Source organism: Myxocyprinus asiaticus, chromosome 10 (assembly GCF_019703515.2).
Source record: "Myxocyprinus asiaticus isolate MX2 ecotype Aquarium Trade chromosome 10, UBuf_Myxa_2, whole genome shotgun sequence".
In the NCBI taxonomy this organism is placed as follows: Eukaryota; Metazoa; Chordata; class Actinopteri; order Cypriniformes; family Catostomidae; genus Myxocyprinus; species Myxocyprinus asiaticus.
Genome location: NC_059353.1, coordinates 23,776,068 through 23,792,601, shown reverse-complemented (window position 1 = coordinate 23,792,601; position 16,534 = coordinate 23,776,068). Strand labels below are relative to the sequence as shown.

Sequence of the window (16,534 nt, the reverse complement as noted above, 5' to 3'; positions counted from 1 at the left end):
GTATCTCACGACACCATCCATCTATCCATCCATCTTCTATAGCCGCTTGTCCTGTGTAGGGTCGTGGGTAGTGCTGGAGCCTATCCCAGCTGTCGAACAGGGAAACACCCTGGACAGATGGCCAGTCCATCACAATCTCACAATGCTTATTTCATTAATATCTTTCAGGGAGTAGGAAAAATGTTTGCATACCTTTCCATGAAAAAATTGCTTACAGCACCATTATAGAAACAAAACAATGAGCACATTTACATACATGATCTACACTGATTATACTTAATGTGCAGACAATGTATGAGTGCATGTCAAAACCTTAAGCAGTTTTCTTTTATTGGTGTAAGTTCATAAACAGTTTTAAACATAAACCGATTAACACAGGTAGATTTTTGCCCATTACCCCATTTCGCTCTGAATGTAAACACCTGATGATTTCAAATCTCATGGATCTCCAGATTTTTTGAATAGGCTGATTATTAGTAGTTATTAGCATATTGGTGTGCATGTAAAAGCACTTAATGTTTTTATAGTGCCACAGAGCCACAGTATTTACACTTTGCAGGGAAATAAACTTAAAAATGTATTGCTTATAATGGATTGGTCTTTGCATAATAAGCTGGAATATGAGAAAGTATTTTAACATGGAAAACTGTATACACTCCACTTTAAAATCAACTATTACAGATTTAGTCAATTTTAAAGTGTTGCAAACACAAGAACTGAACCATGAAAAAGGTCCTCTTAATCAGCTGCTTCTGAGACTCATTATCCCACTAAACACTACTAATACTAACTAGTCTCAGACCGACACTGCTTATCACCCAAATATCAAAATCAATCAGATCATCAAACAATCTAAATGCCCCTATTTGGAACATTAAGATGAAACCATGAAACCAAAACACAAAGTCTATTTTATCAAAACTCTAGAGACAAACTATGAATTAGAAGAATATCTTATCACTGTCAAGAGATAGGAGAGACAGGTTCTCACCATGTACAGGTATAACCAGAAAGAGAGACAGACAGAGAGAGAGAGGCTAAAGTGTGTGAGTAAAGGGCAGCTGGACAGAGAGAAAGCCCACAGGCCATGCTGGCAAAGTTCAGATAACAGGGAAACCGCATGGCTCTTACAAATCAATAAGACATATCCTTCACTCAACAAGATAAACACACATTTACACACACACATAGAGGCTACCATCCAAACAACCTATATTTTTAAGGAAATCTTAGCCCTTCAGTTTGACTCACTCTTAAAGCCATTATTGCTTGATTTGCTATTGGAAATCTTTGAACTGTGTGTGTGTGTGTGTGTGTGTGTGTCTACAGAATGTGAGAGGCGCCATTAAATATTCATGCTCTCAAGACACATTAGCCTTTATGACCACTTCAGATGGTCATACTAGAGAGCAAATGTGTACTATGTGTGTGTGGTAATATGTGTACATCACCTGTGCCTCTTGGAAATAGCACAGTAAATAAAAGTTAAATATCATTATGTCTGTTTGTTAGTTTTTATCTTACATACAATGTTCCAGAGGATGTATCTTAATTACTATGCATTACAATCCTCAGTTAGCAATGGCAAACAAGCAAAGCTGCCCTTGAATTGACTCCACACCAGAGTTCAATTAAATAAATGTCTCTATTTATAATAGATGTTTTTCTCTCATTTATAGTCAGTATGCAGTATGCCAGTAGTGCCAGTCTCAAAGAATACAAAACATCCCTTTACTTCACTGAAACTCCCTGACAGGGGGAAAATATTAAAAGGTAAAGTTGAGGAAAGAGAAACACACTTTCTTGTGTATGCATGCGCACAAACACACACAAAAATGACAGATTTATAATTATACTGTTGTCTGTTTGCTGCTGCCCAGCAAGAAGTGACTGGGGAACGACAGTTTAATTGTCATTTCTGCTCAACATGTTCCTGCATGTGGCACACAAACACACAAACACACACTGACGAAGAGACTGCAACACAAACACCTTAATATGAAGATACAGTTTAGACCATAAATTCAGCCAAACTCCTCTGAGAGATATTAACATACAAAATAAACTGACAGAAACCCACAATTATACACAATGGAGGCTAGTTGACAGATTTTCGCCACATGATTATGAGCTCTTGGGTGGAAATTAAGGACCTGCTAACCTACCCATTTGTTTTTTTCTATCGTGGTGGGGACTTTCCAGTGTTTTCTGTTGTTTTTATACTGGACTTATGATATTTTCTATCCCCTAAGGGCACCTACACACTAGGGAAAGCTCAGACGTAGCATTTGACGCATGTGAATGTGAAAGGTTAATTTGGAAGGCATGTACCACAGATAGAGATGGCTATTTAAAATATATCTTTTTGACAATGTACCAGTAAACATAGAAACTCTTCTCCAGGCTCTATCTCCACAATTACTATCTTTTTAGCCTGAAAGATAATACACGACAGGGAATACATTTGCCGTATGCATGAGTATTTGTCCGCCACGTTTTTCGATTTCATAGCACAACTCGTCCCACCTCTCATTGGTCAACAGATGCCTACATCAGAGTGTGTTGCAGCAAAAGATGAAAAGTTCTCAACTTTTGGTCGCATGATGGAGCTTCACTATCAGAAAACCTTGCATTTTCCCTCTCCATCCCTCCAACGCACCATCCTTTTGAGATCAATGCATTCGCAGCGTTCTCTGACACAGTGTAAACTCTAGTGTGTAGGCACCCTAACACTACCCCTAGCCCTCAACCAAACACTCACAGTAACATTTTTGCATTTTTTTAGCTTTTACATGTTTATTACGCTGTTTCCTTGTGGTCATTGTTGGCTGGTCACCACTTGCCACAATGTAGGGGATTTCAGATTTTATCAACATAGTCTTAGGACAACTTGTTATAATCCGAAGATTTCGAGATGGCAAAATCTTAAGATATCTTACAATTTGGCTCATATGAAAAGGTATGACTTTTATTCCCAATTTAGACCAACCAATCAACAAACAATTTAAAATGATACAATATAGCCTACAGGAATCTAATTTTAAGGCTCCTATCCAACACTTTATGTTAAGAAAGTAAACGTCAGTGAACTAATTTTGTTACTCATTACATATTTATTTATGCGATACAAATGACTGATGTATTTCAATAACCTGTAATACGCTTCACTTGTCTTGTTCCTGACTCTGATGTTTTCTGTCTTCCATGGTACACGAAAGTTATTTTCCTATTAAAATCATGGTTAGGTTTAGGGTACACCTGTCGCGATTATTAAATCTTCTGACCGTGGTTAATTGATCTAACCGTGGTTATTTGAGATGACCGCGATTATTGTGCACTTCAATTTCCAACCACATTTAACTGTCCAAATAACGGAATGAACTATACATTTGAGTGTCTTGTTCACTTGAGCTCTGACCATCTCACTGAGTTGCACTGCAGACTGCACTAAGTGCAGCTCCTGAAGAGCGCGTGAAGATTGTCCGCTTCTGAATCGGATTTGAAGAGCTGTGATGTCCGCGCCAAACTACCATGGAAATATAAGCAAGGATTTTAGAAAATGCAATGCACTCCATTTTCACTTTTATTAAACGATTGTGTAATGGCAAATGTTATTTGTCATTGTGGATTCATGCAAGTTTTAATGACACGCAGTGACACAGAAGCCCTGTGAAATGCCCGAGATGATAGAATCAAGAAACACAGAATCTCAAAGCTCTCTTCATGTGAAATAAGGGCTTGTGGGTTTATTTGGAGAGCCTTTGGATAGAAATATTTTACTATTGAATGCTTTAATATAATATAATACAATATAACATATAACATAACAACATAACATAGCATTACATAACATAATCACATTTATTTGTTTAACAGTTAATCGTCAGCCAAATTTTATAATCATGACAGTCCTAGTTTAGGGTTTGGGTAAGGGATTAGACTTTATAGTTAGGTTTAGAAGTTAAACTTTTAAACGTTTATTCTTCTCTATAAGTAAAATTCATTCTTTTTTTGTACGAGCCAACTCAACACAATTTCTTACACGTTTGCCATCTACTATTATTTCGACTTGTCATTAGATTTGGTTAATTTTACTATCCACTTGTCCCCAAAATGTAGTCAAATCCTGACCCACACACCCAAAGACAAATGCAAAGGCTGCTTGTTGCATACTTTCAATGTGTCTTTGTCTCTGTCTCAGCCTTTCATCTGTCCACACACTACTCGCACATACAGTAATCATTCATTACCATCCCTAATGAAGGTGTGTGAATAAGAGCAGCCATTAAAATGAGTGAAGTAACATCAAAGCACTGAAGCTCGTAATCTGCCGATTGAAACGTTGTATTATTCTCCACTGATGTGTTCGCAGTGCCTGCATTGCTAAGCCAGTCCTTTGTGCTAGTCATTAATTCCCTGAGATGATAGACTCATGAATATACTATAGATTGAAATTCACTGCTACATTCAGTTAAATCCCATCCTGATCCAAGGAGAAATGAATGAAAACAGACTTTACTCATTACATTTGCAATTTCAACACCCTTATCTGCAATTATAAGGCAGACACAAGGACTGATTATGGTCTTGCAAGGCCCCAAGGCATCATCTTCATTGGAGGCCCCTTCTTGTTGCAAATGCAAGATGTTATGTCCAAGTAACAAGGAATTGGTAACACTCTACAATAAGTTTTATATCTGTTAACATTAGTTAATGCATTATGTATCATGAACTAACAATGAACATTATACAGTATGTTTAGAACATGTATTTATCTTAGTTAATGTCAATTTATGAAACTACACAAAATATTTTACATACTGTAACATCTTTTAATTTAAAAAATGCATTTATATGCAGTAAATGAAATTAACCAGATTAATAAGTGTTTAAAAAGTATTGTTCATTGTTATTTAATGGTAACTAATGTTAATGCATACAACCTTTTTGTAATGTGTTATCAAGTAATTATATCACAAATATGAGTACCAAATCACAATTGTGAGATCTAAAATCACATTTCGCTAGATCTAAAGTCACAAACACAAGTAATAAAGTTGGCATTCCACAAATGCTTTGCAAAACGTAAAGACTATGTACCATGACATGCAGTGAGGTGTTCAGGGACTATCAGTGCTATAAAGAGAGGCCAGGAACAGATAACATTTCTCATTTAGTCATTTATTTTGTATTGTGCCTATCTAAGTATCTATACATGTCGATTTTACTTCTGTTGTGGCTTGTTTAAGGGTTTCTCTCAGCTTGATACCCCTGTTAATCAGAAGCCCTGTGCCACTGGCCCCACTGTCACAGTTCATAATCCATCATAATCCATCTTTGGGTAGACACATCATAAAAATGCTGTTGATGTCGATATTAATCTATTTCTAATGGTAATTTATCTGGCCCCAAGCCAAATAGGCAATTATGAATGTCAGTTAATGTTTATATAAGATTGCTGTTCTCGCTGATGCAGTCCTTCTGTAAAGAGGCATGAATTTGTTGGCATTGTAATCTGGGAGTGTGTTTCAGTGCTGTAGCCTCACAGGACACCTGTGAAAATGCTGAGCTTAACACACTTATACGTGATGGAAAGGTGTACATTAAAACCATAATGTTCACCCTTTGCAGAACTGGCTTTTACAAAAGCAATTTTCTTGTAGGCATAAAAACAAGTGTTTGGGTGATTGATTGTGTCTACCAGCAACACTGGAATAGACTTAATGTCTAAAACTGTCAGTTTCTGGCAGGTATGCTGTGAGTGGGACAAACTTGTAAAAAAAAAAAAAATGTTTGTATGTTATGTATTTCTTTTTTGGTATTTCTTTTGATTTGCAGCAGGCCACAAAATAAGAAAATAATAATAATTTCGAGCCGTGGTGTAGTGGTTAGCACGCATGCTTTGACAGATTGAGCCCTTGTGCTTAGTGCTCCTTAGTGGTCAATGTAACTTCGAATCTGGCTTGCGACATTTCCCGATCCTGTTCCCGCCCTCTTCTCCTCATCATTCCTTTTACTCTTGAAAATTATATTAAAGTAATATCATGAAAAATCAATTATATTAATGTAATATTAACATTTTTGCATCAGTATTCAATGTCAAAAAAAATTATTCACCTCAAGAATTCACTCTGCGTCCCATATTCTAAAGTTTAAAGTGTTATGATTAGCTGACAGCTAAATCAAACAGCACAACGCTTGTCTAATAATCTTTTTCACGGTTTTAATAGTCATCTGCATTTATTGTGATGTTTTTCTACACAGGTGTGTCTGTAACATTGACTGCTCCCACATCAGTTTTAACCCAGTGTGTGCATCAGATGGCCGTTCATATGACAACCCCTGCCAGGTGAAAGAAGCGTCATGTCAGAGGCAGGAACGAATCGAGGTCAAGTTCCTGGGTCACTGTCAGGGTGAGATGAACAAATGTGTTTGCTTGTTCTGTAGAATCACTCATGCTTGCTTTAGATATTGTATTTATTTCCTGTATATTGTTAAATGATGTCTTCTTCTATTAAGTTTCCCTTTACATAAGGCATTAGAGAACCAGAAAGAGATGATGTTAAATTCATGTACAGCATAGATGACATGTATAGTTACATAATAATTATAGTTCATTCAAGTTCGTATGATCATTACATTCTGGAATATTGCAGTTACCCTAATACCATCTTATAAAATAACAATGTTCAAATGAAAACGAAAAAAAAAAATTTGTATTATGTAACCAGCTGACTGAAGCAGATCTGTTTGTCTTTTTAACTCTTGAATTATTTGTATAATCCTGTAGGTGACATGATTACAGGCACCAAAGCAGGAGATGGACAATATGCCAGGACAGACTACACAGGTGAGTGTGTGTGTGTGTGTGTGTTGCCGGGGGGGGGGTTCTTAAGATGCCCTTAAATTTTTTTGGCCCACTTATCTGTGTTTTGTGTCTCTGCTTGAATTGTAGAGGAGAAGCCTGAAGTTTCAGAGGTGGCACGAGGTCTTTACATCCCTTGTCCTGACCACTATAAGAACTATTGTGTTCATGGAGACTGTGAATATCCCAACATGCTCTCAACACCGTCCTGCAGGTATACACACTTACAAGCATACACACACTATCATCAGTGGCATACCGCAAATTTTGAATGAGACGGGGTTCCGCCCACAAGTAGCGATGCCACGCATGAGCGTTGGTACAGGGTGGTATGAAGCACTGATATCAGTGATGGAGACAGTGATGCTATTTTGGGCAATTTAATATTTTTTACTTAGCTTATTCTTTGCTGAAATATATTCTGTTCATTTTTCTAGATTTCTGTCATTTAGAAAGTCTAAGTCTGGTGTGTTACAGAAAGTTCACACGTCAGCACTGGAGATTTACATTACAAACCAGTCAGTAATATGACCATGTCAGAATCGAGAGGGAAGCATTCTGCAATTCTCGAATGGAGCTCTGTTCTAAACACTCTGCTTCACATCACAGGGTTCCAGATAGGCAGTGGCTCCTGCAGCATCTTCACATTGCTGCTCCGTCCTGTCAATCACATGCGCAAATCAGCAATCAGCAATGTAGCACATGATTTGTGCGTTTCCACTATTGTGATTCCAACCTAACAGAACTTAACACTGCCTTTGTTCATTCCTCTGCAGCATAATACATGCTTAAATTTGTATTGTAAGAATTATATTCAGATGCTCGCTGATGATGTAAGAGATGTGAGCATAGCTGACCTATAATAAACCATCAACAATGAAAAATGTTCATGGCTTAAGTCTTCTAACGACTTTCACCTTAGAGGAAAACTTACCTGCAAGAGTTTATCTAGGACGCATAAAGGATTTTCACAGAACTTATGTGGCAAAAATATGTGGAACAAAATCACTAGTCATGTCTATTTTTACAAGTTCAACATTATCGGGTTTGACGTTTCTTCATGCTTTTGGGACAGTTTCACAAAAAGATGGAGACTGCCTGATGTGATGCATGTTTATCACAAATATAGGCTATAAAACAGCTAAATAGTCCCAATTGTCATCAAGGACAACCAAATTAAAAAAGAATGCAAAATACAGTTTTATTTGAATAGAAATATTTTTAGCCAGTGTATGACACATTGCCAATGCCTGAAATATGATGCATTTTAATAGTATAACGCTACAGGACAATACCTGATAAAACATAAAACATCAAATAAATGGCCATAATGTACTGCTGTTTATAGTGGACGAAAGTTTTTTTTTTTTTTTTTTTTACATTCAGCCTATTTTATTTATTATTTACCTGGCTAGTGTGCATGCTTATATGCAGCATTACTGTATGTATATAAAAAAGGGAATGGGTAAATAAATAAATATATAAAATATAGAGGCAGGGTATCGTCTTTTTTGTCAGAGGGGAGGCTTACTGTCTAGACTTTGAAAACCCCTGGTTAAAAAGTGGATTAAAAATATCATGTGTTCAGTATACAAAAAATAATGGTCGATAGAAAACTGTGTGCTTTGAGGTCTCTCTTCCATAGACCTTTGTCTCCCCCTAGTGTACAAGCCAAGAAACATCTTGGTTAAGAATTGTAATAGGATATTCAAGATGTGGAAGAGGTATTGAAGTAATAGAAACTGAAGAAAAAGTACATGGAGAGAAAGAAACAATTAAAAGAGAAAAAGAGTCACTCAGGTGTTGCAGTGAGACAGCTCAGGAAATACTTCTTTTCTCAGGAAAGACTTTGTGACAGAGAAAGACTGGAGTATAAGTGTGCGCATAGAAGGATACTATGGACAGACTGTAGACTCTTTAAAACAGGATTACTAGTTTTGAATAATCCAGTGAATTTATATACTTTAAAAATGAATGTTACTTCTCATTTAACTATATTCTTTTTTATTTGTAACTTAGTGGACACAAGACATAATACAAGATTATTCATAACAAATGAATGATAAGTTTGGCATCAGTGCAAAAACACCTGTTTAACATTATATAACACTTAAGTCAAAAACCCAACAGATGCCAGTAATACTTTATAAACATGATTAGATAAGCCACGTTTAAATCCAATGTAAAGTAGCTGATATGCACATATCCTGTACTTTTTACACTAGAAGCCTTGAAGCACCCGTCTGCAACGCTGATTTTAGAGTATGCTATAATTTTCTGCTTGGAGTCAGAAAGTTTAAATAAAACTGCAGAAATACCTGGGCCCACAGGCCATGTTTTAAGTAGTGCTTCTTTAAAACAACTTGAATAAATCCACATTGTCTAATCTAACAACCATTGAATCCACATACCTTCTTTAAAGCATAACATTGTGTCTCTTTGCTTCTTTCTCCTCTGCTTCAGCTGTCACTCAGGATTCAGTGGTCCACAGTGTGAGACTAAGGAATATAACGTGCTATATGTGGTGCCTGGCTCTGGAAAACTGCGCTACGTCCTCATTGCGTCTGTCATCGGAGCTCTGCAGGTGGCCATCATATGTGTAGTGGTGCTGTGTATTACCCGGTGAGTATTAACACACATACACCCACACACACTTAAACCAAACTGTTCTATCTCACAGATTCTCTCATTCTGTTACTGCAAAGAAAGCAAAGGACAGCTGCCTACTGGGAAGCTGTTACACACACACACACACACACACACACACACACATTTGCAGCTCTTTATAGAGTGAGAGCTCCTGCCAGCAGGAGTCTGCTGAATAACACACCTTTCACTCTACAAAAGGTCATTGTTGATGGCTGTGCGTGTGTGGTAGTGAAAACTAAATCACTGCTAGCACTAAATAACTCACCCATTTACAGTAACCCTTACCTTACAAAAGAATGAGAGTGAGTGTATTCAATATGTGTATGTATAATGGTAAATGGTAGAATGTATTGATGGATGATTTGACCTCAGGGCATCTGTAGTCTGGATATACAGTTAGATTTAATTATATCTACATATGTCTAACTGAACATGTGTTTTAGAGATAAGAGATTAAAGTTTGATATTTTCACCTAAAAAAAGAAGAAAAAAAAAAAAAGCCGCGGCCACACTACACTTCAAATCACTTTATTGTCACTCAACCATATACACAAGTGCAACAGTGGGTGAAAGTCTTGTGTGCAGTTCCGAGCAACATAGCAGTCATGACAGTGATGTGACATATACCAGTTTACAATAAACATCAGATTTACACAACACAATTTACATATCTAATATACACATAATTGCACACAACACAACATACAAATAATAATATACAATGTACAGTATATGTACAATACACACAATATAGAATACACATACTCACAATATAGAATACACAGTATACAATAAAAATAGTATATATAACATATACTAATCGACAGTGATCTAACTAATACTAATACTTCATGCTCCATTCACTTCTATACATCCGAACGCGGGAGACCGGAAATGCATGCTCGTGCAAAGAAATTTCGCTTTCAGTACCAAAGTTCAAGTTTGGTTAACTCTGACCTGCAAATTCGGAAGAGAAGAAGATGTGTGACCAATAGAAGATTGAACTTTTACACACTGAAAAAAGCAAAGAATACATATTTCAAAGCTGCGTGTTTTTATTGCTGCAGGAAAGCAAGTAGATGGTTTTAATATTTTGAATATAGTATTATTTGATTTATTATTTATTAAATCCAGAAGCCCTTGTTTGTGACATCATATCCTGTCCATTACGGTGTCCAAAATAATCTTGCATACTGTGACCATGGCTTTAAAGTTGCACTGTGAAATTCCACTGGTGAAATGTGTAATTTCTGCACCACATTCAGGTGTCACTATAAAGTCTAAGACCACTGTCGATTGGGCAGTTAAATAAAAACAAAATATTACTTGGTGCACTTTTTAAAATTAGTCCCTGAGAATAATGTAAACTTATGTGATCCACTTTAATGTAACTGAAAAGGGAAACTCCTAAAAGGGGTCATGACATGCCTTTTTTTATTTTATTTACATATGTGTCTTAAGGTTCACTTATAATATAAAGTACATTTTCTGCACAAAAACAGTCATATACAGTATTTGTAAAACATGATCATTTTCCATCCTTATTCTGACCCTTTGTCAGAAACGCTCAGTTTTGGTGCTACTTCTCCTTTAAGACTTGACAGTAAATGCCCACTGTTATGATTGACTCTCTACTCTTGACTGACCTGCTCTCTTCTTGCTATCTCACTGCTCACCCCTACTGGGCAGGCTACAGAAGTGATAAGGTAAAGTAGGCGTTGATGTGTTGTTGTGGAGGCGGTCAGATGCAAATATCTATTACAGTGTGACATCACAATGTGGAGGAAGTAGAGAACGAGTTGTTTTGGCCGCTTGGTTTTAACAAATGCTCTTTTTGCAGTGAGGAGGACGTTTTGAGTTCTGAAACTTACAGTATGTTTTTATAGTACAGCGACCTCTTATACTATGTGGACAAAAGTATTGGGACACCTACACATTACACCTGCAGGAGCTTTTATGACATCCCATTCTAAATCCATAGGCATTAATATCGAGTTGGTCCCCGCTTAGCAGCTATAACAGCTTTCACTCTTCTGGGAAGGCTTTCTACAAGATTTTGGGGTGTGTCTGTTGGAATTTTTGCCCATTCTTCCAGAAAAGCATTTGTGAGGTCAGACACTGATGTTGGACGAGAGGGCTTGGCTCACAAACTCAGTTCTAGTTCATCCCAAAGGTGTTCGATAGGGTTGAGGTCAGGGCTCTGTGCGGGCCAGTCAAGTTCTTCCACACCAAACTCATCCAACCATGCCTTTAGGGACCTTGCTTTGTGCACTGGGGGCACAGTCATGCTGGAACAGAAAAGGGCCTTCCCCAAGTTGGAAGCATAGAATTTTCCAAAATGTCTTGGTAAGCTGAGGCATTAACATTTCCCTTCAGTGGAACTAAGCGGCCTAGGCCAACCCCAGAAAAACAACCCCATAGCATTATCCCTCCTCAACCAAACTTTACAGTTGACACAATGCAGTCAGGCAGGAAACGTTCTCCTGGTATTCGCCAAACCCAGACTCGTCCATCAGACTGCCAGATAGAGAAGCGTGATTCGTCACTCTGCAGAACACGTTTCCAAGAGTCCAGTGGTGGTGTGCTTTACACCACTACATCCGACGCTTGGCATTGCACTTGGTGATGTAAGGCTTGCATACAGCTGCTCGACCATGGAAACCCATGCCATGAAGCTCCCGGTGCACAGTTTTTGTGCTGATGTTAATGCCAGAGGAGGTTTGGAACTCTGCAGTAATTGAGTTAGCAGAGTGTTGGCAACTTTTACACACTATGCGCCTCAGCACTCGGCTACCCCACTCTGTAACTTTACGTGGTCTGCCACTTCGTGGCTGAGTTGCTGTGTTTCCTAAATGCTTCCACTTTGCAATAATACCACTTACAGTTGATCGTGGAATATCTAGGAGGGAAGAAATTTCACAAACAGACTTGTTGCAACAGTGGCATCTGTTTAGAACAATCCATTCTTTCACAAATGTTTGTAAAGGCAGACTGCGTGGCTAGGTGCTTGATTTTATACACCTGTGGCAATGGGACTGAATGAAACACCTGAATTCAATGATTAAGAGGTGTGGCCCAATACTTTTGTCCATGTATGTCAAAAGATCAAGAAATGTTATTCCTCATGTCATGACCTCTTTAAACTGATGATTAATTGATGTGGTCTGAAAACAAGTGTTTAGTGCAGTTTTCAGTACAGTGCAGAGATTTCCAACTGTTAGGAATCATTGACAATATACAGTAGCTTCCTTTTTATTTTCAGTAACTATCCAGTGAAAGAAACAATGCCTTTAGGGTCAAATGTGTATTTTAGTGTACTTTAAATTCTTTTTACTTAAAAATTCACAATATTTCCTCTGGTGTAATACATGAAACATTCTTTAGAAAATACTTCTTTATATGACTTTGCAGTATGAAAGTACTGTATCTAACTCTTCATAAGATATTTTTGTGTGTAAATGCTTTTCTAAAGCTCTGGAACATATCAGCCTTTTCCTTCCAGGCATTGTTGGTTATTAGAAATAATATAAAAGTGCCTGCTTGGAAACTAGCTATATTGAAGATAAGGATGTCCTTTTGCTTCCTTCCTCCACAGAAAGTGCCCACGGACCAACAGAACCAACCGACAGAAGCAGAACACGATGCACTACAACTCTGAAAACACCTTGCGCGCCTCCACCCGCCTCATCTGAGCGCTTGGAGCAATCATGAGAAGAGAATCATGGGAAACGTAGTTTGGACAGAGAATAGAAAACAAGCGTGCACTCTCTGTCCCCACACAGAGACACTTCATCCTGCTGGATGACGGGATGGATGATGGTGCGGATTTTATGATGGGAGGATGATGGTATACACACGATGCCTTGCACCTGTGGCACAGGACACTAACAGAGAATTTTAGGACACCATGATAAGACAAGTCCTGTTTCTTGGTTATGTATGGGTAATATTTCCAATAGTTAATTTGTTTGTCTTGATGGGGTCCTTTTTTCTGTAATGTAAATAAATAATTTATATCACAATACATGTCTTGTCTATTCTTTTGTGGATGCCATTAAGGAGGTTAATGAAGATGTGATGACAATGTACAAGATCAATTTATGTGATTCTTGAGGAACTGGCAGAGTTGTTTTTAAACCATAAATACCATGAGGCTACAGCAGGCCTAAATGTTTTCAACCCTTTACTATAGGTATATATTTTCCATAAAATGAGCCAACAGCATCATGCCCCTCAAACTGACTGAGAAGTTGTCTGTAGCTAGAGTCAGTAGCTGGCTTTGCTTAGCAATCTGTTGTTAGCTCATTCTCTTCAAAAATGTAATGCAAAAAGTAATACTCTTTACTACTCAGTACAACTGACAATGTTGGTCCTAAACCCTAAAATCAATAAATGGATGGATGGATGGATGGATGGATGGATAGTAGTTTGTGACAGATGAGAATAAACAACCTTTAAATGACTGTGGAATTCCTTACATTCCTCATCTAACAAAGGTCCTCCAAGTTCATCCCCAGACCAGTCCAGTGGAGTCCAAGCACTTCCTGTCCTGTCTGACAGTATTCTGTGCCACAGGGGTGAAAGAAATCCTCAATGAAAATGAGCACATATTTTTCTGTATTTGCACAAATGTGTTTGTGTGCTGTTTCTGCTTAGCATACTCTGAATCCTCAGACTAACATGTTTCAAACAGAATGTGTTAAAAAAAATGTCCCTGGTTACATTCTGATGTAGTAAAGGCTATGAATTTTGAATATGATGTTATAGAAATAAAATGTGTTTCCTTTATAGATTACAGCCAGTTAACCCTTAAATGCATGGAAATTTCACCAAACACTTACATATTCTGGTAATTAGAGACCTGGCACTTATATTTATCCCAAATGAATCTACAAAATGCCCAGATAGTGTTACATTTTCAAGATATTTTCAAGACCATTAGAAAATAATAGAATAAAATACATTTTGATGTTTTATTTTTGTATATATCAAAGAGAAAATACAACAAACAAGGATAAATCCAGATCAGGATTAATTACTTTCACACTGAAATTTCATGAGACACAACTGGCTGTCAAACACATATTGAGCTACACATAACATACATTTGGAATAAGCTACACATAAATAACACAAGTATTTTCTCAGGCACTGGTTGAGTCTAAATAGATACACAGTATAATTTCAGTAGTACACCCAAATGACAATAGTTATATCATACTGTTCATGTGTTACACTTGCTATAGTTTACTTCCATGTTGTTTCTTCATCAAATAGCAATGTCAAATGTAAATCAAGTAAGAAATAGCATGTACAATATGTATGTGTACATGCATATGGAATACTGATAATTCACCATCGTTGATAATTCATTGTTGCGCAGAAAATCAACCTGATATAGTATTTATTTGTATGAATATAGTACTTATCTTGTAATAAACAAAGAAATAGATATCATGTGATAGTAAACTTATATAGATATAAAATAATCCTAAAAAAAAAAAAATATTTATGGAAGGGAACAAATCACATATCTAAGGTCTCTAATGACCCTATACATTTTGGTACTTAAACCATTATAAAAAATTATATATATATATATATATATACACACTACCAGTCAAAAGTTTTGAAACACTTGACTGAAATGTTTCTCATGATCTTAAAAATCTTTTGATCTGAAGGTGTATGCTTAAATGTTTGAAATTAGTTTTGTAGGCAATAATATATTTGTGCCAACATATTAATTTATTTCATTATAAAACTAAACTTTAATTAAAAAAAAATTTTTTGGATTTTGTTTAGTCACAACATAATTCCCATAGTTCCATTTATGTGATTCCATAGTTTTGATGACTTTACTATTATTCTAAAATATGAAAATGTATAATAAAGAATAAGTAAGTGTTTCAAAACTTTTGACCGGTAGTGTGTGTGTGTGTGTGTGTGTGTGTGTATATATATATATATATATATATATATATATATATATATATATATATATATATATATATATATATATATATTGTGTGTGTGTGTGTGTGTGTGTGTGTGTGTGTGTGTGTGTGTGCACTTTTTCTTTTTTTTACACTATTTATAAGTGAGAGAGTTTGAAGAATACTAATGAGGGGTGGGCACATCTCCAAAAAATGGATGAGGTGGAATGAAGCGCCTGTGCTAGAGTTCCAGATAAACATACACTTAGGCAATGTGTAACAGGTGAAGTAGACATAGTTTACATTCTCAGCAACACATACAATTGCCAAGTGTTTCACAAGACGAAACTATTTACTGTATATGATCCATTTCATAACAAATTCTTAATACACTTGCCACAAGTTTAATCAATGCATTTGCTATTATTTGAATGTTATTGCAGACTTCCTGTTTCAGTGTATCTCAGTTTGTCTTCCCATGCCGTTAGGGAAATATATCTCAAGTACATACATATAGTATGTACAGTGGTCAGTGTAATGGCAGACACTTTTTGCCATTCCAAAGTATTGATGAGATCTTTCTCTGCAGGTTTCTCTTAAAAATATTTAAAAAATAAAAATGGCAGCAATATTGTCATCAGCACAACGTCATCCGCACTTAAGAATTTGCATTCACATAAATTAAAAGTCAAATTGAAGAACCTGTTACAAAGCTGTCCAAGTTTTACACAATGGCAGCAATTCTAAAGAATTCTGCCATAACTTGATTCTGCTCTGCAGTAACATGTTTTTGGAAACTCTGGAATTTTCCCATGAAGCTAAGACATAAATCATACAATGCTGGGAGTGAACATTCAGTTACAGTCAATATTAATAGGACTGTAATAAAGAAGAGGATCAATAGGCTCTGATTAAACAGAATAAACAACAGCATGTTTTTGCTTAACAGACTTAACAGCAATACTACACATTCTTATTTATACACATGCTCTTGCGATTGCAATGTTGAAAGTGGTGTTCATGTCCTTGAGACATGCATTTTATTGTCTCAATAATTCTAGGTTAGTTTCATTTAAAAACTTTT

General features: G+C 36.5%; 1 protein-coding gene across 2 annotated transcripts in view; it reads left to right on the top strand.

Annotated features, from left to right (window-relative positions):
* Positions 1-14,250, top strand: part of tmeff2a (transmembrane protein with EGF-like and two follistatin-like domains 2a) — a 114,167-nt gene extending 99,917 nt beyond the window's left edge. For both annotated transcript variants that reach the window (XM_051708160.1, XM_051708159.1), the window contains exons 6-10: positions 6,265-6,413; positions 6,791-6,850; positions 6,956-7,079; positions 9,329-9,487; positions 13,110-14,250. In XM_051708160.1, the coding sequence (XP_051564120.1) occupies positions 6,265-6,413; positions 6,791-6,850; positions 6,956-7,079; positions 9,329-9,487; positions 13,110-13,206 (589 nt within the window). In that variant the 3' untranslated portion in view covers positions 13,207-14,250. The remainder of the gene's footprint in view (positions 1-6,264; positions 6,414-6,790; positions 6,851-6,955; positions 7,080-9,328; positions 9,488-13,109) is intronic.
* The last annotated feature ends 2,284 nt before the right edge of the window (positions 14,251-16,534 follow it).